Here is a 13,688-nt window from a genome sequence, read left to right on the forward strand (position 1 = left end):
GGCCCATTGAATAGCCCTGGGCATTCATTAGCGGCCAAATTATTTTCAGGGCTATTAGGATACTGCCCTAAGTGATAGAGAAATAAAAACAACAGATTATGGGCCTGATTCAGAGCCACTCGTAAGCGGCAGCTCGTTCGCTCCGAGCGATGTTTGACCAACTGCGCATGCGTACGGATCGTTATACGCATGCGCGAACCAGTCAGTGCGGTCGAAATTCATGTGCTCACAAAATAGCGAATGCCTGACAATTTGAGTGACAGAATGAGGCGTATGTGGGTGGTAACAGGGGAAGGTGCTTGAAAACGGGGAGTGAAAATCAGAACGCAGGCGTGCTTAAAGGTCAAAACGGGCGTTTTATGGGTGTGCATAATTAATACAGCAGCGTCATTGACCACGTCACTGGGTTATTTTATAGCCAGAACTGCTCGCAAAGTTGTGGTAGCAAAAACCGACCACAAGAATAGCGAGCAGTTCATACCCTGTTCGATGTACTCGATTAATCTAATAATAGCGGACATGACGTAGGATGCGAGCGGCCAGGGGGCGTAGTTTCCCAAAAAACGACCGCAAGTTTTGTACGCTCGTTCAGACCTAGAGGCGTGAACAGACCGCAAACAGCGAACGGTTCATTTGAATAGCCACCCCTATTTTCAGGACGAGCGAGCGCTAATTGCGTCCGGCTCTGAATCAGGCCCTAAGTCAACCAGTTTATTATTTTTATCTTTATGTCATATAGGCGATATAAAATAATCGCTGAAAATGAGCAACAGAGATAATAATGAGTGTTACATTATATTTAAACATCTAAGACTGATTAAAAATTTGAACACAAATTGATAGTAATTTTAAACAATAGAGTTCCACTATTAAGATTCTAATTGTGTAATTTACATGGCTGTATGATCTGATTACATAATGTAATATTATTAGTTGCATGACAATAATTTAACATGGAAAAGACAACAAAAAATATGGTTTATATTTATAATAGTTAGTTAAAAGGTGCCAAAATAAATGTTTTCAGTGTCATACTCTACCTTCAGTGATAATATAAAGCTATACAGGCTTGGCTAATGCGATAATTTATACCATCAATCTATGTTCTGGATACAGATTTAGTAGATATTTCATTTAGCCTTCATGTTCAATGTACCATAGGTAGTGCATGCTAAAATATACATTTTAGGATAAGGCATCATGGATTATTTCCAGCATTTACCATAGCAAAATTCCATCCCGTAGTGATGTGAAGAGGCTGTTGTTGGATGGGTCCATGGGCAGAAGATGCTGACAGTGTGGATCATCTTTTAATGCTTTATTTATCCAGTTTACAAAAGCCACTTTCTCTTCCTCTGAAAGAAGTAGCAGCACAGAAGAGTGACAGTATGAAGGCATTGACTTGCCCCGTGATAACCCCATTCCCGCAGACGTATGTCAGAGTATCACTTACCAGTACTTTCAATAAAGGAGGATGACAGAAGACGGAAGGGTAGGCTGCTGTATCTTACCTGAATAGGAATGCTGTGTTCCCTGGCTGGAGCTAGAAGATGTGCCTCCTAACGCTGTTATCCCTTGCCTCCTATTAATTGACTTTCGGAATGTTCGACTCACATCTTTACTTTTCAGATCTTGAATCAACTAGGAAAGTAAAAGTATAAAATTAAATGGTGAAATATATATTATTTATCATAACCATTGTTTATTTAAAAAGCTCTACTTTATTGTTTCCAGTGTATTATAGGAGCATCACTTTTTGATTTCAAACCCATATGTATACCCTGGCACTGTAGCTTTGCCCTTATTGAACCCTGTGACATACTTTCCTTGGTAAGATGCAGTAGTCACTGCTCCTTATACCTCATTGATTTTCTGGCTTTGAATATTCTTTTTATAAAACAGTCTTACAATGACTGATATAATAAATATTAGAGATGTGCACGGATCGCCGAGTTTTGGTTTTGCTACAACCACCCTCAAGTGTTCTGGTTCGGATTCAGTTTTGGATTTCTTTAAAAATTTATAAAACCAGCTAAATTCTTGTAACTTGGATCTCTTTTTGTTCCTTCCTATAGTATTAACATCAATAACATTAATTTCCAGTCAATTCTGCCCACCACACAGCACCTGAAATCATGTGGGAGGAACTTAAATGCATCTAAATCACGCAAGAGCCGTTTATTTTTAAATCTGAGGTCCGAATTGGTCTACTCGGAACCCCAAAGTGATTTAGAACTGGGACTTATTTCGACTCGGAACTCCAAATTTCGGGTATCTTTCTCAAAAACCAAATCGATAGTCTCTAATAAGTACCACCCATGAGTTGTTTTATTAAAAGACTCTATAGACCATGGCCCAAACAATTGTAAGGGCCGGATTCAATTAGTTGCGATCAGCCCCGTTTTCACAATAATTTTGATATCGCGCAATTCAATTATCGCATGTGTTATAATTTCATAGACAGAAACCGGCAATACATTCTCACCATCTCAGAGTAGGTGGGAAAAAAAATGCAAAATCCATATTTTGGCTAAAAATGTCTGGATTTGTTTCAGAACCCTTGGGACACCCTCTCATCTAATGATAAATTAGCCAAAAAAGTTTTTTTAATTAGCATAATTTGGCCAAAAATGACACGTCAATTTTGGGTTGAAAAAAATACAATTAGTGGAAAATGGGTTTAAAGTAGTGGGCCTGGTATTTTGGTGGGCTGTATGGATGGCACGGGTGTTTTAAACATTGCAGGTGGCTGCAGCAGGTGTATTTTTAAAAAAATTTACAAGTGCACTTTATAGCCACAAATATTTTTTTGCACCCATTTTAATGTACCACCAATTTACGTCCAGCAGTTATTTTCTCCAAAAATTATTGCTTTCTATCAATTTTCAACACTCAAGCAAACACGCATATAACAGCCAATTGACACAATTTAAGAACATAAAATACTTTTATTATGGCCATTAATACACTTCTATATTGATTTCCTATGTTAATTTGGCTTATTTTGGGGCACAGACTGATTTCCCAAAAAGAGGAGAAATTTTCGCATGTATCGCCATTAAAAATTATCACAGGTATGAGTTTTCGCCTGTTTTCCAATTGGATTTGTCAAAAAAATGGGAATGCGCATTGCCGAATATGCGAAAATATCGCACCTAAACCGACGATAAGTGCGATACATTCACTGGCGTTAACTTATCGATTTATCGCGGCTCATTGAATCCGGCCCTAAATAGTTAATAAATAATGGACCACTGATCACCAAAACTGACATTTCAGCTTTGAACCACGGGGGTAAAATACATTGTCCAGGGTAAACCTGCTCTGTTAGAAATTAGCTATTCCCTAGTCCAGTAGTCAGGGAACAGGGGTAAATTACCCCACATGGGGTAAAAATGAAATTCCTGGGGGTAATGGACGGACAGCTGGGCATGCATATGAATCATTCTATAATATAGAATGATTCATATGCATGCCCGGCTATGCCGCAGGGAGGCTCTAAGCCGGACGCCCGCTGAGATGTTATTACCAGCGGGCGCCCGGCTCCTTCCCTGCAGCACCGCGTTAGCCGGAGGCTGGAGTTCTCTTCTGAACTCCAGCTTCTGCCTCTCTCCATGCGCACTATGGGAGAGACGTCATGACGTCTCTCCCATAGTTCCAAGGAGCAGCCGGGTGGACAGGACGGCGCCGGATGCAGGAGCGGGGATTAAGGTGTTTTTTGGGGGGCTGTTTTGTACAAGCGGCACTACAGGGGCATTGTATGGGGGCACTGCTACAGGGGCATTATAAGGGGGCACTACTACAGGGGCATAACTATGGGGGCACTACTACAGGGCCATTATATGGTGGCACTACTACAGGGGCATTATATGGGGGCACTACTATATGATTTCCTTCCTTTCAAATCAAGGGGGTAACATCGGCGTATCTAAATATATTTTGGGGTAAAAGGTAAAAAAGTTCCCGGACCCCTGCCCTAGTCACTTTAATAAAGAACAATTAAACGCTGTCATAACACTGGACCTGACTAGAGCTGCCCTATATGTGACTCCACACAATGCATTTTGTAAATCAAGCTTACAAAACCATCAGTCACTCTCTACATGTTTAGTTAGAGAAGGGTCTCAAAATATGACAACCTGCTGCAGGGGAAAGCGAGAGCATGTTGGACATGTGTAAAACGCTTCTTTGAGCTATACAGCACATTTGGTGCCATCTTAAATGTGTAGTATGTGCACTGCCTGGTCGTAACATATGTATTGTTTACCATGTCTGCTCCTTTATTTAACATGGGCAGGATTTTCCACCTACAGTAGGCAAAAGGCATGATCAGTGTGCTGTAGTAGTATCAAATAGTGGCTTTGCTTGCACTTTAAATTATTTTTTATTTATATCCGTAAATTGATAATCATATTACTTGAAGAAAATGTTGATTCCAAAGTATTACATCATAAAATTATTAAGTGTTACATAAATAAGATTGAGCAACTGGGGACCGACAGCAGACGAGCAGAATCGGTCTCTGTGGTGCCCAAGAGGAGGCACCAGCGTCTGCCCCCGCTGCAGGAGGGCAGATAGGATCTGTGTTGCTGCCTGATGGAGGTGCGGGGAAAGGAGGCACACACAGCTGGCACAGCCAGGGGACGGTGCTGACAAGAGTGGGAGGGCCCTCCTCTCAGAAGTGTCCCGAGCCTCCCGAAAAGCTTAATCCAGTCCTGTCTCTAGGGGATTCTAACCCACACTGACTAGGCTACAGTTATATCACATTATGACAGTGGTACCTATGCTGCAGGTCTTCTATTTATTATTATCTGGCCAGCTAGCCTGCCATAGCCTGGTGCTGGGCAATTCTTTTGCAGGTGAACGCCACACATTTTGCAGGGGAACCAACTTCTATACTGGCTATAGCCAGACCAAGCTTTAAAACTGGTGCTGGCTAATTATTTTATTATGGAGGGGCGCGCACTCTTTTTACTAATTTACTTATGTTACAGTATATACATTAAAGATACATACTGATAATTGATAGCAGCATTTATCTTTACAGTAATCCTTCCAGAGGCACAGAGATGCACATCTCCCAGCTGTACTGATTTAGACCTAGTAAAGGATCTGACCCTCACTCATAAATCCTCACAATGTTACACAGTCATTATGTCGACATTCACAATTTTGCCACCAGAATGTCGACATGGTCTATAATTCAGAATGTCAACATGTCAAAATGTTGACAGTGAAAATGTACATAACGTTAACATTGTCATAAAGTCGACAGGTACTTGTGTACTTTACAGACTCATTGCAGAGAGAACCCAAGTGTCCTACACTCATTATTATTATCAATCATGGTAATGTCTAAATCACCTTCCCAGAGAGGACCCTGACGTCATCAGCCAGTGTCCAGTGTCATTCCCTACCATGAAAGTGGGCATAGAGGAGGAATACAACCGAGCCCAAAGCATGGCGAGCGCAGCGAGCCCGCGAGGGGACAACTTTCTTCTTTAGGTGGGCACAACTTTCGGTACTTGTGTACGTAAAGTACACAAGTACCATTTAAAACATTCATTGGGTTCTCTCTGCAATGAGTCCGTAAAGTACACAAGTATCAGTCGACATTGTGAATGTTTATAGGCACAATGTTAACAGTCCATGTTAGTGTTAGAGTCAGGCTGCGGTTAGGGTTAAGGTTAGACTGTAGTTATGGTTAAGTACAGTTAGAGCACAAATACCATGATAACTATGTCAACATTGTGAACATAACGTCCATGTCGTAATTCTGAATATCGACATATTGTAACACATCCCTCACACCTGCCTCAATCTACACTGTGAGATACACTGGCACCTATTGTTTCAGATGTGCACTCTTTTAATTAGATTGTATGATCTCGCTCTTGCAGGCCCCTCCCTACCCTGTGTTTTATGTCTCACAGATCTGTCCCATTGTGTTTGAAGGCTACTAAGCAACACAAATACTGTATACTGGAGGACTGGAAAATCAGTGTGTGATCATCATCTCATCTGGGGGACCCCAGTTCCTGCCCCATTACACTGATGACAGGGGCAAGCTATGACAACAGCTACTAACGATACTAGATCAGAACCTCTATATACCCCTGCCTGTACCTTCTAAAACCCTTCCTATAAACCTCTAAGGATGACGCTAATTTGCGTACGCAGTCATACCATAAATAAAGACTTAGACGTGGAATCTGTGGTTCCAAAGCACAAGTGTTATTCAGGTAAAAGTTCAGACAGTTACACGCAATTGATCAAGACACAATTTAGGCGCAAAAGGAAAATTATACAGACCCAAGTACAGTATACATACGCAGGCGCTTCCGGACCCGGAGATAGGCATCAGCAAGAGACCCCTAGTCATACAGCATTTGGCACGAAGAATGAGATACAGCGTTCGTGCACTCATATTTATACCCCCCCAGAATAAACAGGACAATAGGGAAGTTTGTTGCTGGTGTCATTGGTTCCCAGGGGAGAAGCATCTGTTACAGCACATTTAACAGGCTAGTTCAAATAGACTCTCCCTGCCTCTAACAGCTGGGGGTCTTCCTCTTCACGGCCCCTGCAACATTCTAACAGTTGTTCATGAAATATACATTTTGTTGCTTGTAGGTTCTGCGATCCATAACTTGAGTTTGCATGATGCGACCTCCCCACTGATAACACCGGAATACTGTAAAAAGAGTACGCATCAATACAAGACCAAACACGACTTGTTTAGCATGTATAATACCTTAGTTATCAAATCTCTTTATTTCTCAGCATTTAAACTAACTGAACCAACTTAAATCATACACTTTAAAGCTTATTGAACCTTATGTGTGAATATGTAATGTGTGGGTATTGAGGGTTTGATATAAGGACGCTAGTTAACTTGGGGCAGATGCGTGCGCATAAAACTAATAAAACTAATAAAACAGCGGTTTCATACAAAGTCCTATGCATTCGCTAATATGCGACTAGTTAACAGCGCAATTGTGTGTATTAATGTGTGTATGAGATATGGTGAAAGATGCAAACGCATGGTGCTATTAGTATTATCGCCACATGTACTAAAATGTGAGTTTATCTAAAAATGGCGCTTAGGCGGCCATTCGCAAAATGGCGTCTTGTGATCTAATTTTCAAGATGGCGTCGCCGCGATTAACTTTTAAACTGAACTTGTCTCAGCCAATTATTCAGCTTCGACAGTCCACCCTTTGATAGCAAACAACATGCTATCACAATCTGCCATTAGAATTTAATTTAGGCTTACATTTACATATTATTTGGTGTTATCATGGGATGGCACAAGGTGGTTCTTTATCCATCAATAATGTGTCTCTGGGTGGGGACATAAAACTACTATTATACACACACCGCAGATCTTGGAAGATCATGTGAAAGGTGTAGGAATGCACCAGTCTTATAAAAGCAGTCTTGAAGGGGAATTGAGACTTTACATTATCTGAAGTGTTCTATGAATAACATTTCAATAATACATTCTATGCATGTCTAAATATAATACATCAAACAATTGTATTTCCTAGTTCAGGGCTGTAATGCAGTTCTATATTTACCTCGGTATACATATTGTCATTACTGACAACCATCATAGTTTCATTCTTTCGTTTCACTCTGTTTTTACATTTACCACACTTCAACACAATAGGAACACACCGGACGCATATGCCAATTATTATGATGACAATCAGTATAAGGATTAAGAATTTGCCTACACTGGAGATCACTTCCTGGACCCATTCCCCTAAACCTGAGAACCATTTCACTGGGTTCAGACATGATACCCATCCTTCTATCTTTTCCCCTACTTCAGCCACTGAAGTGTTATGGCTCTTGTGAAATTCCCACTTTAGCTAAAGAATTTCATCCATCTTCCAGTCTATCACCTCCTTAGGGTCGCTGGTATCATTGGTGACATAGGTGCAACATTTTACTCCAAATTGGGTGGCCAATGTTACGCAATACCCTCCAGTAACAGCAGTTAAATAATTCAACACTAGCCTGTGTTGCACCAGTTCTTTCTTGTACGCTTGCAATTCTCTCCCTGTATACCTGAATGTGTCATCGTACATCTCGGTGATATTATCTATTAATTTAGAAAGTTCCTGGATATATCTAAAATTCAATGTACCCCGAGCGATCCTGGTGGGGTCCAATGCGACCAGAACTTGAAAGCCAGTTGTCTCACTGATTAACTGAGTGGCTTTATGTATATCACCAGGTACCATATTTCTTTTGCCTCTGTGTTCATATTGTGTGTGAAGATATGGTGACGGTGTGTTTTCATGTATACCCAGCATTTCAACATGTGTGAGGGTCATAACTTCTGGGACTACTCTTCCCAGGTAACACAAACCTTCGGAACTCGGGGAGAGCCATTTATACGCTTTTCTTCCACAGATGAAATATACATTATCAGGGAGAACATAAGGAATGGTATGCATCATTATCATTAAACACATTTCCCTTGCAAACAATCCTATTTCTGGTTCTTCCATCTAGTACATGCAAGTTTCTGGCTGTATTATTTTAGCACAATAACCATTTGGCACCTTACCAATAATTTCTTTGGTGGAACTCAATGTATACCGATACCTAAAATGTTTCCCACCAGACTTAATGGAGCGCAGCAGATCATGGTTTATGGACTCATTAACAGCTCTTTGTGAGAAGGTCATCGTCTGATTATTCCCCGTCACTTCCCAACTCCCGGGTTTATTGGGGATGGTTATGTTTAGACACAAAAGTTATCTATCTACTTGGAATTGATAGAGTTTGAAATGAGGTGGTTTGGATGATAGAAATTTTCCATCCAATGTTTTCCCTTTTTGCAATTCTAAATTTCCGTGATATTCAGCGGAAATGGCACCAACCCTACGTTATGCTGTCCCTGTGGCACATGTGAACACACCCAGCAATTAGTTTGATTTAACACTTTGCCTACCATGCTATGATAATCCTCTAGAGGATACCCACCCCAGTACGAATTATATTAAGGTGGTCACCATTGGATACAGTTCTCATCAACTAGGGACCCACAAAGCTCACAAATACAGGAATCTTCAGATGATAAACCTCCACACCTTCCCCGAGTATCCGGAATGACAGCTCTCTTAACAATAACAGTACTAAGATTGGTCAGACACTCCCCTGATTGGCATTGCACTCCTTCTGATTCCACTCCATCAGCACTGCCATCAGCTCCCGTTTCCTCAATCGGTCCCCCATCACAGACACTGGATATCCCCGGACTGACCAGGATGGTGAACACTCTAAAAGAGAATATGAAAATGAACACAGCAGGCCCGTCCATTGTCACAACAAGACCTGCAAATTTCTCTCAGTTCAGGTATCTTACTACGACCTTTTCAATCCTCCCGGAACAAGCTCGCGAGCGACAGGTCCACGCTATCAGCTTTGTCTCCGACTTGTTTCTCCACCGGTTGATTGACCTTTTTGCAGTGAGTGGAATGGACCCAGGTATCTCTCTCGGCCACCTTCAAAGATGTAGTACTTGTCAGTAGCACCTGGTACGGACCTTCCCACCGATCAGTCAAACAACCTGAACGCAAGAAATTTCTGATCATTACATATTCTCCGGGTTCAACATCATGACAGTTCGTTTCAGGCATATCATCAGACAACAATTTCAGTTTCTGCTGCTGTTGCTTTAACTGCTTACTCATTGATATAAGATACTTCACAGTTACCTCGTTGTTACCCTTTAGATCTTCCAGTGGACTTATAATCAAATGAGGTTGTCTACCGAACAATATTTCAATGGGGACAGATTCAGAGGAGGTCTAGGAGTGGTCCTTATGCTATGCAGGACCAAAGGTAACGCTTCTGGCCATCCTAGTCCAGTCTCTGCCATGATTTTACTTAGCTTATTTTTAATAGTCCCGTTCATCCTCTCTACCTTTGCACTGGCTTGCGGTCGGTAGGGGGTGTGAAGTCGGCTATTAATATCCATCAGCTTACACATATTTTGAAAAACATCACCTGTGAAATTGGTACCCCTATCACTCTCGATGATTTTAGGGATACCGTACCTGCATACAAATTCCTGAACTAATTTCTTGGCAGTAAACGCAGCAGTATTAGTGGCCGCTGGGTAGGCCTCAACCCAGTTAGAAAATACGTCTGTGCACACTAATACATACTTAAGGTTCCTGCAGGGTGGTAATTGGATTAAATCAATTTGTATCACCTGGAAAGGTCCATCAATCGGTGGAATGTGGGACGGTTCGGTAGGGATCGCTTTCCCTATGTTCTTTCTCAAGCAGGTCAGACAAGACATTGCTATCTTCTCTGCTTGTGAAGAAAAACCTGGTGCACACCAGTATGCCCTCACCAACTTGCACATACCCTGTTTACCCACAATGAGTCAGACCATGTGCTGCCTCAGCCAGGCTGGGGTAATATGCCTTGGGGGCTACTGGCTTACCATGTCCGTCCCTCCAGAGCCCAGAGGACTCTTCCCCACATCCCTTGGACTTCCAAATGGATTTTTCCTGAATTGAACACAAATTTTGCATCTCAATTAATTTCAGCATATCAATTGTTTGAAATGACATAATTGTTTCAGTTGGAGAAAACGTTTTTAACCCTGCTGCCATTTTGCAGCTTCATCAGCGCTGTTGTTGCCCAGTGACACCGGGTCATCCTCACATGTGTGGGCTTTGTATTTACTTACTGCCACTGCTTTGGGCAGTTGGATTGCTTTTAAAAGATGTTTTATGTGTCGGGAATGTGCAACTGGTGTGCCTGCTGGTGTCATAAAATTTCTCAGACGCCATAGAGCCCCAAAATCGTGCACCACCCCGAACGCATACCTCGAGTCAGTGTAAATGTTAGCAGATTTGCCTGCTGCCAGTTCACATGCTCTAGTCAGTGCTACTAACTCTGCCACCTGGGCTGAGTGAGGAGGACCGAGAGGTTTAGCTTCTATGATGTCTGTGTCATTTACAACAGCATAACCTGTACATAATTCACCTGTGTCTGTTTGTCTATGACAACTCCCATCCGTATAAAAAGTTACATCCACATTCTCTAAAGGTGTGTCATGTATGTCAGGTCTAGCAGTAAAGGTCTGATTCAGATATGTCATACAATCGTGCGTATCATTATGTCTGCCGAACTCACCTCCCGCCAGCAACTCCACTCCTTCCACCCTTTGTACATCATGTTGTACATATGGTAGATATGTTGCTGGGTTCAGCGTACTGCAACGTTTAACAGTAATATTTGCAGGAGCGATTAGAGCTAGTTCCCATTTGGTGAACCTAGCCGAGGAGACGTGTCTGGTTTGAGCTGAGTTCAACAGAGCAGATACAGCATGGGAAGTGTAGACAATCATATCATGGCCCAATACTACGTCCTCACTTTTACTCACCAATAGAGCGGTAGCTGCTACACTTCTCAAACAGGTGGGGAGTGATCTTGCTACCCTGTCCAATTGGGCACTGTAGTATGCTACGGGCCTACTGGCATCACCATGTTTTTGTATAAGGACATCTGCAGCACAACCATCGGCTTCCGTACAATACAAATCAAAAGGTTTTTCATAATCAGGTATTCCCAATGCTGGAGCTCTTGTCAGACTGTCCTTAAGATTAAGGAAAGCCTGTTCTGATTCCTCTGTGTGTATGACACGATCGGGCTTTGAGGAAGAGACTAATTCCTGTAAAGGTAAGGCCAAAATAGAAAAACCTGGTATCCACATTCTACAATATCCACACATTCCCAAGAAGGTACGAATTTGCTGTTGATTCTGCGGCAGTGTCATGTTTTGTATGGCCTGGATTCTATCTGTTGTGAGGTGTCGTAACCCCTGAGTTAGGCAGTGTCCCAAATATTTTACTCTGGATTGGCACGGCTGTAGTGTGTCCTTAGCAACCTTGTGTCCTGTTTGTGAGAGATGAAGTAACAAAAGTTTAGTATCATTCAAACATGACATAAACGAGTCAGAACATAGCAATAAATTGTCCACATATTGAATTAGAACAGATCCATTGGCAGGTTGAAAAGATTGTAAACAGTCGTGCAATGCCTGGGAGAAGATACTGGGGCTGTCTATGAAACCTTGGGGTAATCGTGTCCATGTGTATTGTAAACCTCTGTATGTAAATGCGAATAGATACTGACAGTCAGGATGGAGAGGCACAGAGAAGAAAGCAGAACAGAGGTCAATGACAGTGAAATGGGTTGCATTTGGTGGGATTTGCATAAAAATGACAGCTGGATTCGGCACTACAGGGAATTGGCTCTCTACTACCTTATTAACACCTCTAAGGTCTTGTACCAGAATATAACCCCTCCCACCACTCTTCTTCACTGGAAAGATGGGACTGTTAGCAACAATAGCTGTACGAACTAAAATTCCCTGTTGCAATAATTGCTCAATTATTGGAAAAACCCCTAATTGTATCTCCTGCTTTAGTGGGTACTGGGGAATTTTTGGAGCTTGCCTTCCGCTTTTTACATTTACCATTACTGGGCTTACATTTGCCATTAATCCAGTGTCCTGTCCATCTTTAGTCCAAAGGGAATCTGGAGTTCGGGACAACATTTCATCTACCTGTGATGGAGTTTCATTTAAAACTGTAGAGTGATACATTATCCTTTGAGGAGTGTCTAACATATCCCGCACCTCGTATACCATTCTCTCTGGGATATCTAAAAATACACCATCAGGGGTGCAATATATAACACATCCCATCTTACATAACAAGTCTCTGCCCAGTAGGTTAGTAGGAGCCACAGCAGCCAGGAGAAAAGAATGCCTGGTATGCAATGGCCCAATAGTAACCTCTGTGGACTTTGTTAAAGGATAATGTTCCACTTTACCTGTTACACCCATTGTTGGTACTGTCTCGCTGGTCACCAGCAAATTAACGGGAGATTTTAACACCGACCTGGTCGCCCCTGTGTCTGCAAGAAAAGGATATTCAGTACCAGCTACATCAACCATCATGACCGGTTCTTCCCTAGTACTTCCCGCTAACCTGACCATCTGTAGACTACAGGTATGACCTGACCCCTAGCGTTGGCTACCATTCTCCAATAAAGCATTTGCGGCTACAATTGGAGCTGGTGCCTGCTGAACATTTGCTGGCCTCTGTGCATATCCCTTATGGAGATATCTAGGTCTTCGTTGATGTGGGATCCCTACTCCTTTTACTGTACAGTTTCTACTTAAGTGTCCTGTTTGTTTACAGTTAAAACACGTTCGTGTTTCGGGTGAAGACATGTGGTGTTGTGAGGTTTGCGCAGAGGGCAAAAGGTGGTGGATATGGGTAAGGATAGGGAGGGTAAGGGTATTGTGGGGGATAAGAAGTTGGTGGATAGCCTGGGACCTGTGGTTGCATCGGGTTAGTGGGATAGAGTTGTGTTTGTTGTTGAGTGGGGTTAGTGAGAGCACATACTTGTTCAGAAGTGAGTGTGTGTGCAAGTGCAAGTGTGTCTGTTGGCTGTGATGTTACCGTCATTCCCTCCAGAGCTTGTATACTGACAGCCATTAGTTTTTCGCTCTGGGCTTCTCTCATTTTGGAGATGTTTTTATCATGTTCAATGGCGGTTTCTATGAGGGTATCTACTGTAAGTCCCCGCCAGCCAGGCTGTGAGGTCTGAACCTGAGTTTTTAAACTCTCTTTCAGACAGTC

The 13,688-nt window shown here is 42.2% G+C and overlaps 1 protein-coding gene across 1 annotated transcript in view; it reads right to left on the reverse strand.

Moving 5' to 3' along the window:
- Window positions 1–13,688, reverse strand: part of PLS1 (plastin 1) — a 214,874-nt gene that overhangs the window by 84,214 nt on the left and 116,972 nt on the right. Inside the window, exons 4-5 of the mRNA XM_088446260.1 lie at window positions 1,512–1,641; window positions 1,223–1,355 (exon numbers count right to left, since the gene is read on the reverse strand). Coding sequence (XP_088302386.1) covers window positions 1,223–1,355; window positions 1,512–1,641 — 263 coding nt within the window. The remainder of the gene's footprint in view (window positions 1–1,222; window positions 1,356–1,511; window positions 1,642–13,688) is intronic.

This window comes from Taudactylus pleione, unplaced genomic scaffold (assembly GCF_031769625.1).
Source record: "Taudactylus pleione unplaced genomic scaffold, aTauple2 ptg000395l, whole genome shotgun sequence".
Classification (NCBI taxonomy): Eukaryota; Metazoa; Chordata; class Amphibia; order Anura; family Myobatrachidae; genus Taudactylus; species Taudactylus pleione.